We start from the raw sequence: 13,442 nt of genomic DNA, 5'->3' as shown, positions 1-13,442 counted from the left end.
ACCGCCATCACAGTCTTTCCCAGCTCGGCGTCCTCGCTGATGACGGCCGTATAGACGTCCTGGCTAAAGACGGGTCTGTTGTCGTTGACATCTGTCAGGTTGATGTTCACAGTAGCCATGTCGCTGAGCGGCGGCGAACCGCCATCTGTAGCCTCTATTGTAATGTAGTATTCATGAGAGGCCTCATAGTCCAGCGGCTCAATCACAAAGACGTCACCTGAGGCACAAAACCAGAAATGCATCTAGCTGTTAAAAAGACTCTGAAATGTATTTTTGTTTATCATCTAAATATTACAAAACACATATTTGTGTCACAACAACTCTTTCTTGTGATTCTTTTTTTTTTGCATGTTGTCATTTTTTGAAGTGGGTTTATACTTTCACATGCAAACATTTTCAGCTTAAATATACCTTCAGTCAAAACATCATCCATCACTGGCACTGAGTTGGCATTCAAAAACTAAATCCTGTTCAGCTACACTGAGTTAAAAACATAACCAGGGATTTTCTTACTTTAGTGTTGCATTGTAATAATGAAACTAGCCAATCACAGCCCATTTTGAAATAAACCAAGGGTTTTTTTGTATATTAAATCCACAGCAAAATTATTTACAAAGGTTAGGATCAAAATGCAAAATCTGTTTAACTCTTCTGTCCTATGGTCAAAATGACCCCTTCGGCAAATGGGCCATTGCAATCCCAGGACAATTAACAGGAAGAAACCTTCAAAAGAACCAGGCTAATTGAGGGGCAGCAATTTGCCACAACTAACTGAGAGGTCAAGAAGGAGAGATAGGACAAACAGCACATGATCACAAAAGCAACCAAAGCTCTTTGAGAACCTGTACATTCTTTTTCTTAAAGCAGCGGCCCCCAAACCTTTTTAGCACCACAGACCGGTTTATGTCCAACAATATTTTCACGGACCGGCCTTTAAGGTGTCGCGGATAAATACAACAAAATAAAACCAGTAAACAGAAGATTTATTCACAACACACAGGAAAGACCCAGGGAAACCAAGTTAACGCTAAAAACAATAAAACCCTTCTCTTCTAAAACATCTGTCATGTCGCAACAAAGATGATTTCATTTTCAAGCCTACAACGCCGGTGCAGGAAATCAAAAAACAAATATAAAAAAAAACTACCACATACCAGTCTTTGGGTCCACGCTGAACATGCCATGCTCGTTCCCGCTGATGATGCTGTAAGTGATCTCGCCGTTGGCGTCGGCGTCTCGGCTGGCTGCGTGCACCCTGAGCACTTGAGTACCCACGGCCACATCCTCAGACATGGTGGCTGTGTATTCACGGTGCTCAAACACCGGCGGATTGTCGTTGATGTCCAGGACGGAGATCACCACCTGGCAGAGCGAGGACAGACGCGGCGAGCCCTGGTCACTGGCACGGGCCTTCAGCTCATATACTGACTGCACTTCGCGGTCCAAGGGACGCTCCAGGGTTATTACACCAGTGGACTCGTCAACTGAGAAAAATCCATCAGCCGATTCAACCAGTGAGTAGAGGATGTCGCTATTCAGGCCTGGGGTGACAAAAAAGATGATTCTTTTTTTTAAAAATTGCATTACAATGGCAATCACTCCTATTAGTCATCATACAACACCTCTCAGTTACAACTCCTTTGAGCTCATGCTGCTTTCACTTCCACACATCTGAGCTGATGAGCCAAATGCTACGCACCATAAAACTGATGGTCACATAAAGAGAAACACTCTTAAATGGAGGACATAAACAAGCATATTGATTTCTACATAGATGTATTGATTGTTGAATAGTTAAATGTCACGTTCTTATGCCCTTCTAAAACATCCGTCTTTCACACAGCCTCTGATAAACAGGAGCTCTGAATCTCTAATCCATGCAGTAGTCATAACTCATGTCCTCCCACAAGCAAGACGGTCCCAGAAACAAGACAGAGATGGATCACAATAATAATCGTAATGCTTTACTGCAGGTGGCCCCCATTTTGAATATGCTATTATATTCCCATTTATCAGGTAAGTGCCCCCATCCTCTGTAGATCTCATTACCATGCTGGAGCGAGTGCCAAGGGGAACCCTGCTTATATAATTTCTCATCACCTTCATCTGCTCTGATCATCTTTAGGACAATTGTTTTACAGTGGTTAAGTGAACTGTGTTAAATTATTATTGGCTATCTTGTTGTATTCGCCGATGTTTATGATCGTGGGTTTATGTGGGTCACACAGCAGAAATGTTTCATATGAAACCAGAAGTGGAACTTATTAATTAGTGGCCTCGTGAACAAGTAGCAACAAGCAGGGTGAAAAAAGAGGCAACACTTCAATGGCAAAAACTGAAACATTCCTTGAATGGTCTCATGAGTCTGGCTCCAAAAGTGAGGCAACAAACATGTTTATAGCCCAGAGCAAAAAGCTGGTGTGGTCACTAAGCCTTCATAATAACTGTTTTCAAATGGTTAGTACATGCAGGTTCACAGGTGTGCTAACAGGCAGCTGTGGCTGACTGCTGTGCAACATGCCTCATTGTTGCTAACTCGAGTCAGAAAGCTGGAGCTCTCGATTGGGGTTTGAGCTGTTGGTGCCTTTTCAAGCATTTGAAAGTAAATATCTAACAAGTATTATGACCGCTCTGTTTTACAGAGAGACCAAGAAGTTTGTGCTTTCTGTGTTTTGTGTACTGAGGCCAGTTAAACAGATGTGCATGTTTATGTGTTCCACAGCAGCTTGGATATAGCTCACTGACCAAAGCCAAACCAAACCAAATATATAATTTGTATATTAAATCACGGGTGAACTTTCTTATATTACATACACTACCTTTCTATTTTTAGACTTTATTTTGCTTCTTGTGTTATCATTAATGTTGACTTTTACCCACATAAATCTGTTTTACGGCTCAGTCGTGTCAGAGTGAAATAGAACAGCAACTTATGTGCAACTCGGAAAGAAATCAGTGGTTGCCTGGTGATTACACTGATTTTTTTCATGTTCAACAACCAGTTGGAAGGAGGTCAGCTCCAGTGACCACATTTGATCTTACAGGTAAGCAACCTGTCTCCAAACAAATGCAGTCACTCTCAGATAAGCTAGTGAAGGTTTGCAAATAATTTGTGTCTAATTTAGAAACGCAAACATGTGCCAACATGTTACAATCAGTCTGAGTGACTCTGCTGATGAGCACAACTTGTTTACGACATTTTCTTTTGCAACAAGGATTTCAGTTTCAGATTTCATTTCTGGTTCTCATCTAGCTGTGTTCTGGCTATGCTCCTATATAAAATCAAGGTTGCTGAGCAATCCTGCCATTTTGCAGCGTCACAGCTGTCACATGCTGAACAGGTCCAGACATTCAGAACTAATATAGTCAGAAAGACAACCATTTAGTGTGATTTGCACTTAATTTTGTCTATTTGCTTCATTTTAATGTGTTTTTATTCATTTATGTGCCATGTTTTATTTATCTTTTTTAAAATCTTGTATTCATCTATTTGTATTCACATATAACAGGACTGTTAAATTCATCTGTCTTGACTAGAAAGCACTTTGGGTCAACTCTTGTTTTTAAATGTGCTTAATAAATACAAATCATCTGACTCAACTTGAGCTGTTTTGTGTGTGTGTGTTTGTGTGTTTCCTTAGCTTTGCCCTGGAATTTTCTTATTTTTCTAAATGATTTTAGTAACAAACTTGAAGAGCGTGTATGAATCTTACACAGCAACAAGGTGGGCAAAGCAGAATATAATTAAATGCCCCCACACTGAAACAACTTACAAAGTGAAATGAAGAAGAAGCGGCAATGCAGAGAGCAAAGAGAGAGACACACTCCGACCAAGGTAGAGTGATAAAAGCACAAAGCAAAATCAGAGAAGAAATTCCAAAGTTTATCACAGATCAAGGGCATCAGTCTGGGTCTTAATCTTTGTCTGCTTCATAATCATCCCACACTGATAAGTGCGGCCTCTCAGAGATTGTAACAGTGGGTCGAATAGTGGCTCAGCAATGTGGGTAACTATCAAACATCGTACAGCGATCACCAAGGCCATGGCACATAGCAGCAAATGCCAAGAATGAGTCCACTCAGTGAAAAATATAAAAAGATAAAGCAACTCTTTCCTCGTGGGAAGAGGGTTACATTAGGCTTTGCATTTTAAGCGTCGGCCACAAACACAGTTGACTGAAGCTGGAGTGAATTGGGTCAGCTATGAAGCCTATTTTTTTGTACACCCTGTGTGTCTGGTTGGAATTTGCCAGCTGTGCTTCAAGCTTGCAACTAAATCAAATATACTAGACCAACACACAGAGAGGAAAGAAATGTGTGAAATACCCATATGCAGGAAAAATACTGATCAAATGCCTCTCTGTGCTCACACAGTGTATGTCTAAATAATTATTGCTCCCGGCTAAACTGCAGGGAGCACTGTTCTTTCCTCCACCCTTCCTTCAAGTAACCTTAGCCCAGATGTACCAAATGCAAAGTAAAATTTTTGCCAGCAAAGCCTCCAGGGAAAAATGTCTTAATGGCAGCTTTTTTCCCCTCTCTTTTCTTTCATTTAACATTTTCCCTTGAGGGAGTCAGTTTTAGCATCCTTTTCATTCTGTCAAGCTGTCACTCCGGCCCCCCACTAAAAAAAGGGGAGGGAAACAAAAAGAGACAGTGTCGATTGTCAGCTAACAGGCTGAAATGGTTTTTCAAGCTAGAGTGTTCTGCTTCATTAAACCCAAGGTGCAATCTGGAACTGTAGGTCCACTAGTTTCCTGAGAAAGAAAAAAAGACTGTTAAACTGCACGCTTCAAGCTTTCCGGCCTACCCGAGTGTGAGCCTCTTAGTGATTGGCAATGTTTGCTGAAAGGAGGAGACGCCTGAGATAAATATGTGGCTCCGTGGCTTTGCACCAGGCGAATGGAAAATTGCAATCATCTCTTTTGAGAATTCGACTTGAAGAGAGAAGAATTTCATTAGAGTGTAATAGAGCTTTTAATTTGAGGGGTTGATCATTCATGAAAATTCACATTTGTTATCCCTCCCTCTTGCCATTTAGTGCGATGCTGTTCCACCATGGTGAGATAATAACCTGTTCATAGCAAGTCAGCACTGCTTATTCCAACCCATTAAAGGGTATTTCAGAAGCACAGTCCTGTATTAATGTGCATATGCTTTTTTATTGTGATCGTGAGCAATGCAATATGTTGCCATTAATTGCATTTTAAGCACATTTACCGGCTTCCTGAGATTATTGCATTTTTGGAAGCTTAAATGTTTGCCTAAAACACATTTTATTACTGAGTTCTGGTCCAATAGGCTGATTTAATCAGAGAGATTTGTTATGAAGCTTTTTTTTAAAGCATTCTCAATATAATGTCTTCTTCCGCTTAACTCTGTATGAGAAAGAATAGAAGGATCTGAAGTCTTGCATGAACATGTGTGAGGCAAGGAGTGTGAAAAGACTGATACTCAGCAACTCGGAGTTTAAAGGCTGCTTCTCTTTTCTTTCTTTTTTAATTTTTTTTTTTAATCTCTCCAAGTGTGAAGCGACAGGAAGTGATGACCCGCATCTTCTTCATAGATCAGTGGAAATGAAAATGGTGAATTTTTTTGGCTTGGGACTTTTTTTTCATATCAAACAGCCTTTTCAGGGGTTTTAGTTTTAAAATATCAACCAATACAGGATGCTAAAATTAACTTCATGAGTTGCTGGGTTTTTATACGTCATCCTTTGGTCCAGCAAAGTGGTGTAATGACAAACTAATCACGGTCTAAAATTAAGGACCTGCTGTTTCAGTGTTAAATCTGTCAAATTATGGCTTTCATATGTGCAATAAAGTTCGGCACTTACAGCAGCAGTGTCTGATAGTTGCTGTGTTCAAATGAAATTTGTCTATGGGTAATTAGCGCTTTATTGCTGTACATCTGTATCAATAAAGACAATTTTACAGTTGCGCAAAATCGTTCTTATGATTTTCCACCTCACTGTAAATAACAGCTGCCCTCTACCTAGAATGTGCCAGAGAATAAAACTCACCAGTATCCAAATCGTTCGCCGACAGCTTTGCCACAAAAGTGCCCGTCTCTGTGTTTTCAAAGACGGTGATGGTGTAGGGGTCAGATGAGAACTGCGGTGGGTTGTCATTGACGTCTTCTACAATAATATGGATGTCAGATTCACAGTATCGCCCTCCTCCATCCACCGCACGCACTTTAAACCTGTACTCGTCTTTCTCTTCTCGGTCCAGGGGCTGCGAGGTCTTCAGCTCCCCTGAAGGTAAGACAGGAAGGTTTTGAGAAGAAATGCAAAAATGCAGACACGGGCTCTTGGGGAAAAGTCGGTGTCAGAACAACATAAAAGTCAAATGTGTACAAGAAAAAAAGAGAAAAAAATCAATCAAAATGCTAAGTTTATGTATGAGTGGACAAACCTGAGGCATTTTAAAGAAATGTAACCCTCTTGTCTACTGTTTACTAACCAAGTGAAAACCATCCGAACAACTGAAGGCTTTCAAGCGCGTAGAGAGAGGAGAATAAATAAGTAATTGAAGCAAGAGAGGACGGAGAGGATAGCGAAGGGAGCGGGGTGATGAAGGAAAACATCAGAGTTGGCAGCTAAAAGCAGCCTGGAAGTGTCTTGGGATACCAAGCAGCCAACATTACCACAACTGCTCTGGAAAACTCCAGAGCCTCTTGGCGGGTCTCATCAGCAATAATCCTACTTGTCTGCACTGAAAAAAATAAATAAATCACACTCCCGCTGCATAACAGTAGCCCTGCTGCTGGAAAACTCGAAATTGAGGGCTGCCAAAAGACAGCGGGATGACATTGTTGCCTTATTGTCTGCTCTGGTGTCAGCCTCCGCATATTAAGGCAGAATACTCAAGGATTCTGTGAAACAGCGGATGTGCTGTATAGCTGTTCAAACCAACTGGTTTTGTTTGCATACTACTTTGGTTAACCTGCACTGTGGTTTTTCTTTTTTCCTCTTTTGTGGTTTCTTTTTTCAACACAGCAGTCAGAGTGAATCTCTGATTTAGAGGGTCTCCCAGAAGAAATTATTTGCAGGAAAGAAGTATAGTGGCCATAAATTCAATCTTAAGTATTGCAACTGTGTACTTTAGTGCCACTGTGGGTCTATCAGTTGCCCTGCAGGGAAATGTTCTTGGCTCTTGAATAAGTAAATAACAACAGGGCACAAGAAAACCATCTTGCTTCTTCCAATGCTGACAATACAATAATTTGCATCCACTGAAACTCGCACACACAGACACACAAACAATAACTTTTTTCCCCGACAACTCTCATGTAAAACATAAAACTGCTGTCACGCTGAGCTGTCTTTCAGATCGTGTTGCAAGCAGAGGGCTAAGCGTGTTTCATGAGTGGCTTTAGCATGAGTGTCCTGCATGCTGTTCCCATAATAATCATAAATGCATTCAACACAGCTGGAAAGCAATCTTACTCAATGACTGCGGACACAGATGGACCCATAAAGAAAGAAGAGACAAATTACTCACATAAAATATAAACAGAACACATGCTTTTCCACTGAGTTTAGAACACCGCACGATCAACGCTCTCTTTTTTTCACAGAGCAGTATTTAAGCAAATGTGTTTTACTCCACAGATACACACCTGTGACAAAGTCAATGATGAACAATTCCGATCCAACTCCCTGGAGCTCATAAGAGATTTGGGCGTTTGAGCGGATGTCAGCGTCTGTGGCAGAAACCTGCAAAATAAGCCTGCCTGCAGGGGAGTCCTCTGGGACGCTTTCGCTGTATACAGACTAGAAGGCAGGTACAGGAGGAGGAAAACGGAAGTGGGGAAGAAATCAAAGTGAAAACCAAGAAAACTCACAAGACAGCAAACTGAAATTAAGAGCAGAACCAGAGCAAAGAGGACTTTACCTTTTCGCATACTGGGCTGTTGTCATTGGCATCCAGCACTTTGACCTCTACAACAGCTTTGGCAGTGAAGATGCCATCACTGGCAGTAATGTTAAGGAGGTAATTGTCTTTTTCTTCACGGTCCAGGGGCTTCCTGACAGAGACCTTCCATTCATTCTGAATATGTTCAATGGCAAATTGGCCTAGTGGGTCTCCTCCTGTTTGGGGTTAAGGACAAATATTCCACTTTAGCATGAACAGCAACCAAGAAGCAGAAAGCAACCTAACTTGTTAAAAAGAAACAAGGCTACGGGATTTGTCCTCAGTTACTGTAATTATTCCTGCAATCATAATCTGAATATTTTCTGCTACTTCACAGAATAATTTCCATTTTTTACACCAAATATTATTATTGGTAGGCAAGCAATCTGCAAACTAAGGAGAGGAAAATGTACATCGGCTAATGATCATGCTGGTTTCTGATTCCTCTTGACTTCACATACATATTCACAGTTTCTAATTAGCACCACAGGAAGTACTTTTGCCCAGTCTATTTCAAAGCACTATTCAGATAATTATACATTTCTGTAGTATAATGACCTAAATATTTGTTTAGAGCTTGAGCAGATTAGCAATAACTCCTAACAGATAACGGGACTGTGTAATGTCTCAAAGATGAGATATTATCATGATATTAAGTGGCGTGAATCCATAATCCCCACCTAAGCTTTGTTTATGAAAAACTGCTACACAAAAGAGTAGAGAGTAAACTCCTGGCTTACTAATTATCAGTTTCACAAAATAATAAATACCCACCTGTGATGAAGAAGTCGACTTGTTTATTAATGTCTTCAGAATCATCATCTGTGGTGCTGAGGATAGCGATCACTCCACTCGGAGGAGGGTCGTCTTCGCTGACTGTGCCTTTGTAGATCTCCGCAGTGAAGCGGGGTGCGTTGTCATTCACATCACCAACTGTTACCTCCACTGTGGTTCCAGTAATTAGTTGGACTTTCTCCCCTTGGTCCGTTGCTAAGATGGAAATTTTGTATTTGTCAGTCTTTTCACGGTCAAGCTCTTTTAAGGTGGTCACCCATCCAGTCTCACTATTGACTGCAAACAGCTCAGAGATCTCGGGCAAGTTCTGTTTGGGGTCGAGGCTGTAAATGATCCGGCCGTTAGTTCCAGAGTCTTGGTCGATGGCTTTGACCTGGATAACCTGAGTCCCACTTGGAAGGTTTTCCACAACGACAGCCTCATAAGGGTTTGCCTCAAAGACTGGTGTGTTATCATTCACATCCTTCACCTGGATGTTTACATTTACAGATGCAGCTATCTCATAATTTTCATAGTTGGTTTGGGCAAGCAGAGTGAGCTGGTACCATTTGGTTGTCTCATGGTCGAGGTTCTTCTGAAGCTTCAGTGCTCCACTATCTCGATCTACAACAAACATTTCACCTTCATTGCTCTCAGGATTGTTGCCCTTTACTAGGCTGTAAAGAACTGGTTGCTCACTCACAGCCTGAATCACATCTATCTCTGTGCCAATAGGAAGGTCTTCAGATATCGTGTAACGATAATGTGGTTCGGCAAATTTGGGAATTGGCGTCTCTGGTGCAACAATCCTGATGTAAACCTGTACAACAGAATATTTGGGTGGGTTTCCGGTATCCTTTGCCCTCACAAAAAACGCATACATATCATTTTCAAGGCCAATGAGGCTTTCTTTGGTTACAATGATCCCAGATGTTGGGTGGATTTCAAAGTTTTCCTCGACATTTTCAGCATCTGCCTCAATTGAATATTCAATGTCAGCATTGCTTCCTTCATCCGTGTCTGAAGCAGCAACTTTAACCACAGAGGTTCCTCTCGGGACGTCTGATGCAATGGTGGCTTTGTACTCACCTGCCCTGAATTGTGGGGCATTATCATTGGCATCAGTAAGAATTACATTGACAACACTGAAGCCTACTTTTGCACCACCATCTTTAGCCATTAGAGAAATAGGAATAACCTTCTCTTCTGTATTTTCACGATCGAGGCTCTCCAAAGTGAAAATCTCTCCATTTTCATTAATAGAAAACTTGTCCTTTGCAAAGTCATTGATAATCTGATATGTTATTTGCCCATAAATGCCTTCATCGTCATCGGTCGCCTTTGCCTCTGCTACCAAGGTACCAACAGGGGAATTCTCAACAAGCTCTGCCAAATAGTCCACCTGAGAAAAGGTGGGGCTGTGGAAGTTGGCACCAATAACTTTTACGGTGACTAGGGCTGAGCTTCTAAATACACCATCTGACACCGATACATTAAGATTGTAAAGAGGTTGCATATGTGGCCTGCGGTGGTTGGAAATGGTGATGTCACCGGTGTGTTTGTTAATGGCAAAGTTCTGATCTTCATTTCCAGATATTATCGAAAACTCCAACTTATTTGTGTCTGAGCTGTCCGGATCAGATGCTTGGACTTGACTGACAAAGTGCCCACGTGGCGCCAGTTCGCTGATGGTAGTTCTGTAAGTATGCTCGGTAAAAACTGGAGCGTTGTCGTTCAGATCAGTAACATCTATTGTCACAATGATGTCACTAGAAAGTGCTGGAACTCCTCCATCAACCACACGCACTCTCAGCTTGTGTTGCTGGATCTCTTCATGATCGAGAACTTGAGCAGTAGAAATGATTCCTGTGTTGCGGTCAATGGTAAAATAATCAGAACTCTTCCCCCGTTCCTCAACCAACTGAAAAAATACTTCTTGGTTATTACCAGTATCGGAATCTTTGGCATCAACTTGCAAAACAGATGTGCCGATAACAGAGGCCTCCGAAATATTGGCATAGTAGGTCTTTGACAGGAACACAGGAGCGTTGTCATTGACATCTTCCAGAATGATATCAACAAAGACCTCGGAGTGTGCTCCAGTTAGAGAGTCTGTGGCTCTTACATTTAATTTATAGGCAGGATGCATTTCAAAGTCCAAAGGCTGAATCACATGAATGACGCCTGTGTTGAAATCAATTGAGAACTGTTTGAAAGGATCTCCCTCGGAGATGGTGTACACAATACGAGGGCCTTCAGAATCGTTGGCCTGTACGTGAAGCACAGGGGAGCGCAACTGAATGTTCTCAGGGATTTCAATGCTGTAAAACGGTTTCTCAAACACAGGCATTGCTTTGTTCACAACTCTTACTGGCACTTCTATTTCTGCTGACAGAGCTGGTTGTCCACTGTCCTTTGCCATAACAACAATAGCAAGGGCTATATTAAGGGCTTCTTTCTCAAATTTCTTTTTAAGTGAGATTTCACCAGATGGGCTAATTTGAAAGTGATCATGCTGCTCCTTCAGCTGATACTGGATGTTTGCATTCGGGCCGAAGTCTTTATCCACTGCCGTCACCTGCCGAATGACCTGGCCTTCCTCTGCATCCACCTGAACCAGGGCGTGATAGGGAAGGTTCACGAACATAGGTGCATTGTCATTTTCGTCCTCCACAGTCACCGTTACTAAAACATGAGCCTTATCTTCGGATTTGTCTTCTCTTGTGACCTCAACAACTACATCAAATGTGTCCTGTGCTTCACGATCAAATGGGATTCCGGTGGTTGAAACGACTCCAGATGTGCGGCTGATTTCAAATCTGCTGTCAGGGTTTAATATTTTATAGAACAAGGGCTCATTCACCTGATTCCCAACAGCAGCAATGACTGCTAGAGTCTTCTTCTCAGAGGAATTTTCTCGGATGTAGGCTTTGTAAGATTCCCGGGTGAACTTCAGCTTGCTCTCCTTGTTTTCCTGTACACTGATCTTCACTACAGCAACACTGGCAAATCTACCATCAGAAACCCTGACCTTTAACTCATATCTGCTCCGAAGCTGTGTGACATTCTGAATAGAGATTATTCCAGTGATGGGATCCATTTTAAATTTATCACCAATATTTCCCTCAGAGATGGAGAAGAGAAGTTTGGAGTTAGGCCCAGAGTCTGCATCTGTAGCACTGACTTGAATGACTTCTACCCCTTTGTATGTTGGCACTACAACAGTTGCCTCATACTGCTCTTGGCTTAAAACTGGTGCGCAATCATTAACATCAATTACTTCAATGGTCACATTGGCTGTGGTCTCTGCAAACAGCCGTGGCATTCCTAGATCATGGACCTGGACTGTGAAGCGGAAAACACTCCTCTGTTCGTAATCCAAAGGTGATGTAATTCGGATGGCTCCAGTGCTCGAGTCAATGGCGAAATAGTTATGTGCAAATGGTTCAACAATTTGATAGATGAGCATGGCATTCTGGTCACAATCGGCATCAGTGGCGTGAATGACAAAAGGTGTGTTTTCACGGGTCAGTACAACACTATTGATGAGGGCCGACTCGCTGATTACACCCTGAAATTCCCTCTGGTCAAAGACTGGAGCGTTGTCGTTTTCATCCTTTAGATGAATCGTAAGTGTTGTGTTGCTGGCAAGTCCAGCCATGTTGGTGCCCTGTATGATAAGCTTGTATTCATCGATGGTTTCATAATCTAAAGATTTTTGTGTTACAACCACTCCCGAGTTTGGATTTATATCAAACGCATTGTTGATGTTGCCCCCTTTTATTTGATAGAAAACAGACGACTGGCTGACGGCTGTGACCGAGGTCACGAAACTTCCAGGAAGGGCTGATTCGCTCACTTCTGCAGAAAAAGCCTCTCCGGTAAATCTGGGGACTGCATTGTCAGAAACCGTTACCAGAACGTGTACGGTGGTTGTATTTGACAGCGGAGGCACTCCGTTATCTGATGCCTTAACAGTGAGTTCAAATGTTGTCTTGCTGTTGCGATCAAGCTCTTTGGCTACTGTAATTGTCCCGAGGACAGGGTCAATAGCAAATGAGTTGGCAACATTTCCTGTGAGAGAAAAGACAAAAGAAGAATAGATTTTTCTGTATGTTGTACTGGAAAGATGTTTTTAATGAGCACTGGATTGTACTAGCAGTTTATCAATCTAAGTCATAAGACTGGCTGAAAACAGAAGGAGCAACAATGCATCATATTCCCATCTCAGCTACTTCAAATGTGCATATATACAAACGCAAAGTCTAACGGAAGCATGTCTCCTGTTTTCACATAACAGATTATTGTAGGAGAGATTCTCAGTGGGATGTGCCCATCTCCCACATATTTGAAGATCCCCTAAACAAAATATTCAATATTCTCAGAATATTTCATTCATATCCAGAGGGCAGCAGTACTGATGACTCATACATTTTTATGAGTTGATTTCATGTTTTGCAATGAAAGATTTTTGCTATGAGGGAAAAAATGGGGGTTAAAAAGAGTAGCATTGTAACTTAGCGTGCATTCACCTGATTCAATGTGGTAGACAACCTCTGCATTAGAGCCCTTGTCTTTGTCAAGAGCTGTAACCTGAAGCACCGCCGTGCCTGCAGCAGCAGATTCAAACACTCGACCGGAGTATGGTGTGCCTATGAACCAGGGTGCATTGTCATTGGTGTCGTCCACATTGACAATAACGCGCACAAGGTTCCTCTTAACAGGAATGTCCTGATCTCGAACCTATAA

At 41.9% G+C, this 13,442-nt stretch overlaps 1 protein-coding gene across 11 annotated transcripts in view; it reads right to left on the bottom strand.

Moving 5' to 3' along the window:
* fat1a (FAT atypical cadherin 1a) overlaps positions 1-13,442 on the bottom strand; it is a 77,589-nt gene that overhangs the window by 15,389 nt on the left and 48,758 nt on the right. For all 11 annotated transcript variants that reach the window (XR_014874397.1, XR_014874398.1, XR_014874399.1 and 8 more), the window contains 7 exons: positions 13,226-13,436; positions 8,694-12,767; positions 7,899-8,095; positions 7,624-7,777; positions 6,023-6,256; positions 1,155-1,541; positions 3-217 (listed from right to left, as the gene is read on the bottom strand). Coding sequence is in view for 8 of the 11 variants with exons in the window: in XM_085161749.1 (XP_085017875.1) it covers positions 3-217; positions 1,155-1,541; positions 6,023-6,256; positions 7,624-7,777; positions 7,899-8,095; positions 8,694-12,767; positions 13,226-13,436 (5,472 nt within the window). In the remaining 3 variants the exon portion in view is untranslated. The remainder of the gene's footprint in view (positions 1-2; positions 218-1,154; positions 1,542-6,022; positions 6,257-7,623; positions 7,778-7,898; positions 8,096-8,693; positions 12,768-13,225; positions 13,437-13,442) is intronic.

This window comes from Neolamprologus multifasciatus, chromosome 6, assembly GCF_963576455.1.
Source record: "Neolamprologus multifasciatus chromosome 6, fNeoMul1.2, whole genome shotgun sequence".
Taxonomy (NCBI): Eukaryota; Metazoa; Chordata; class Actinopteri; order Cichliformes; family Cichlidae; genus Neolamprologus; species Neolamprologus multifasciatus.
Note: the sequence above shows the minus strand (reverse complement) of the source record. Positions and strands in the feature narration are given on the sequence as shown.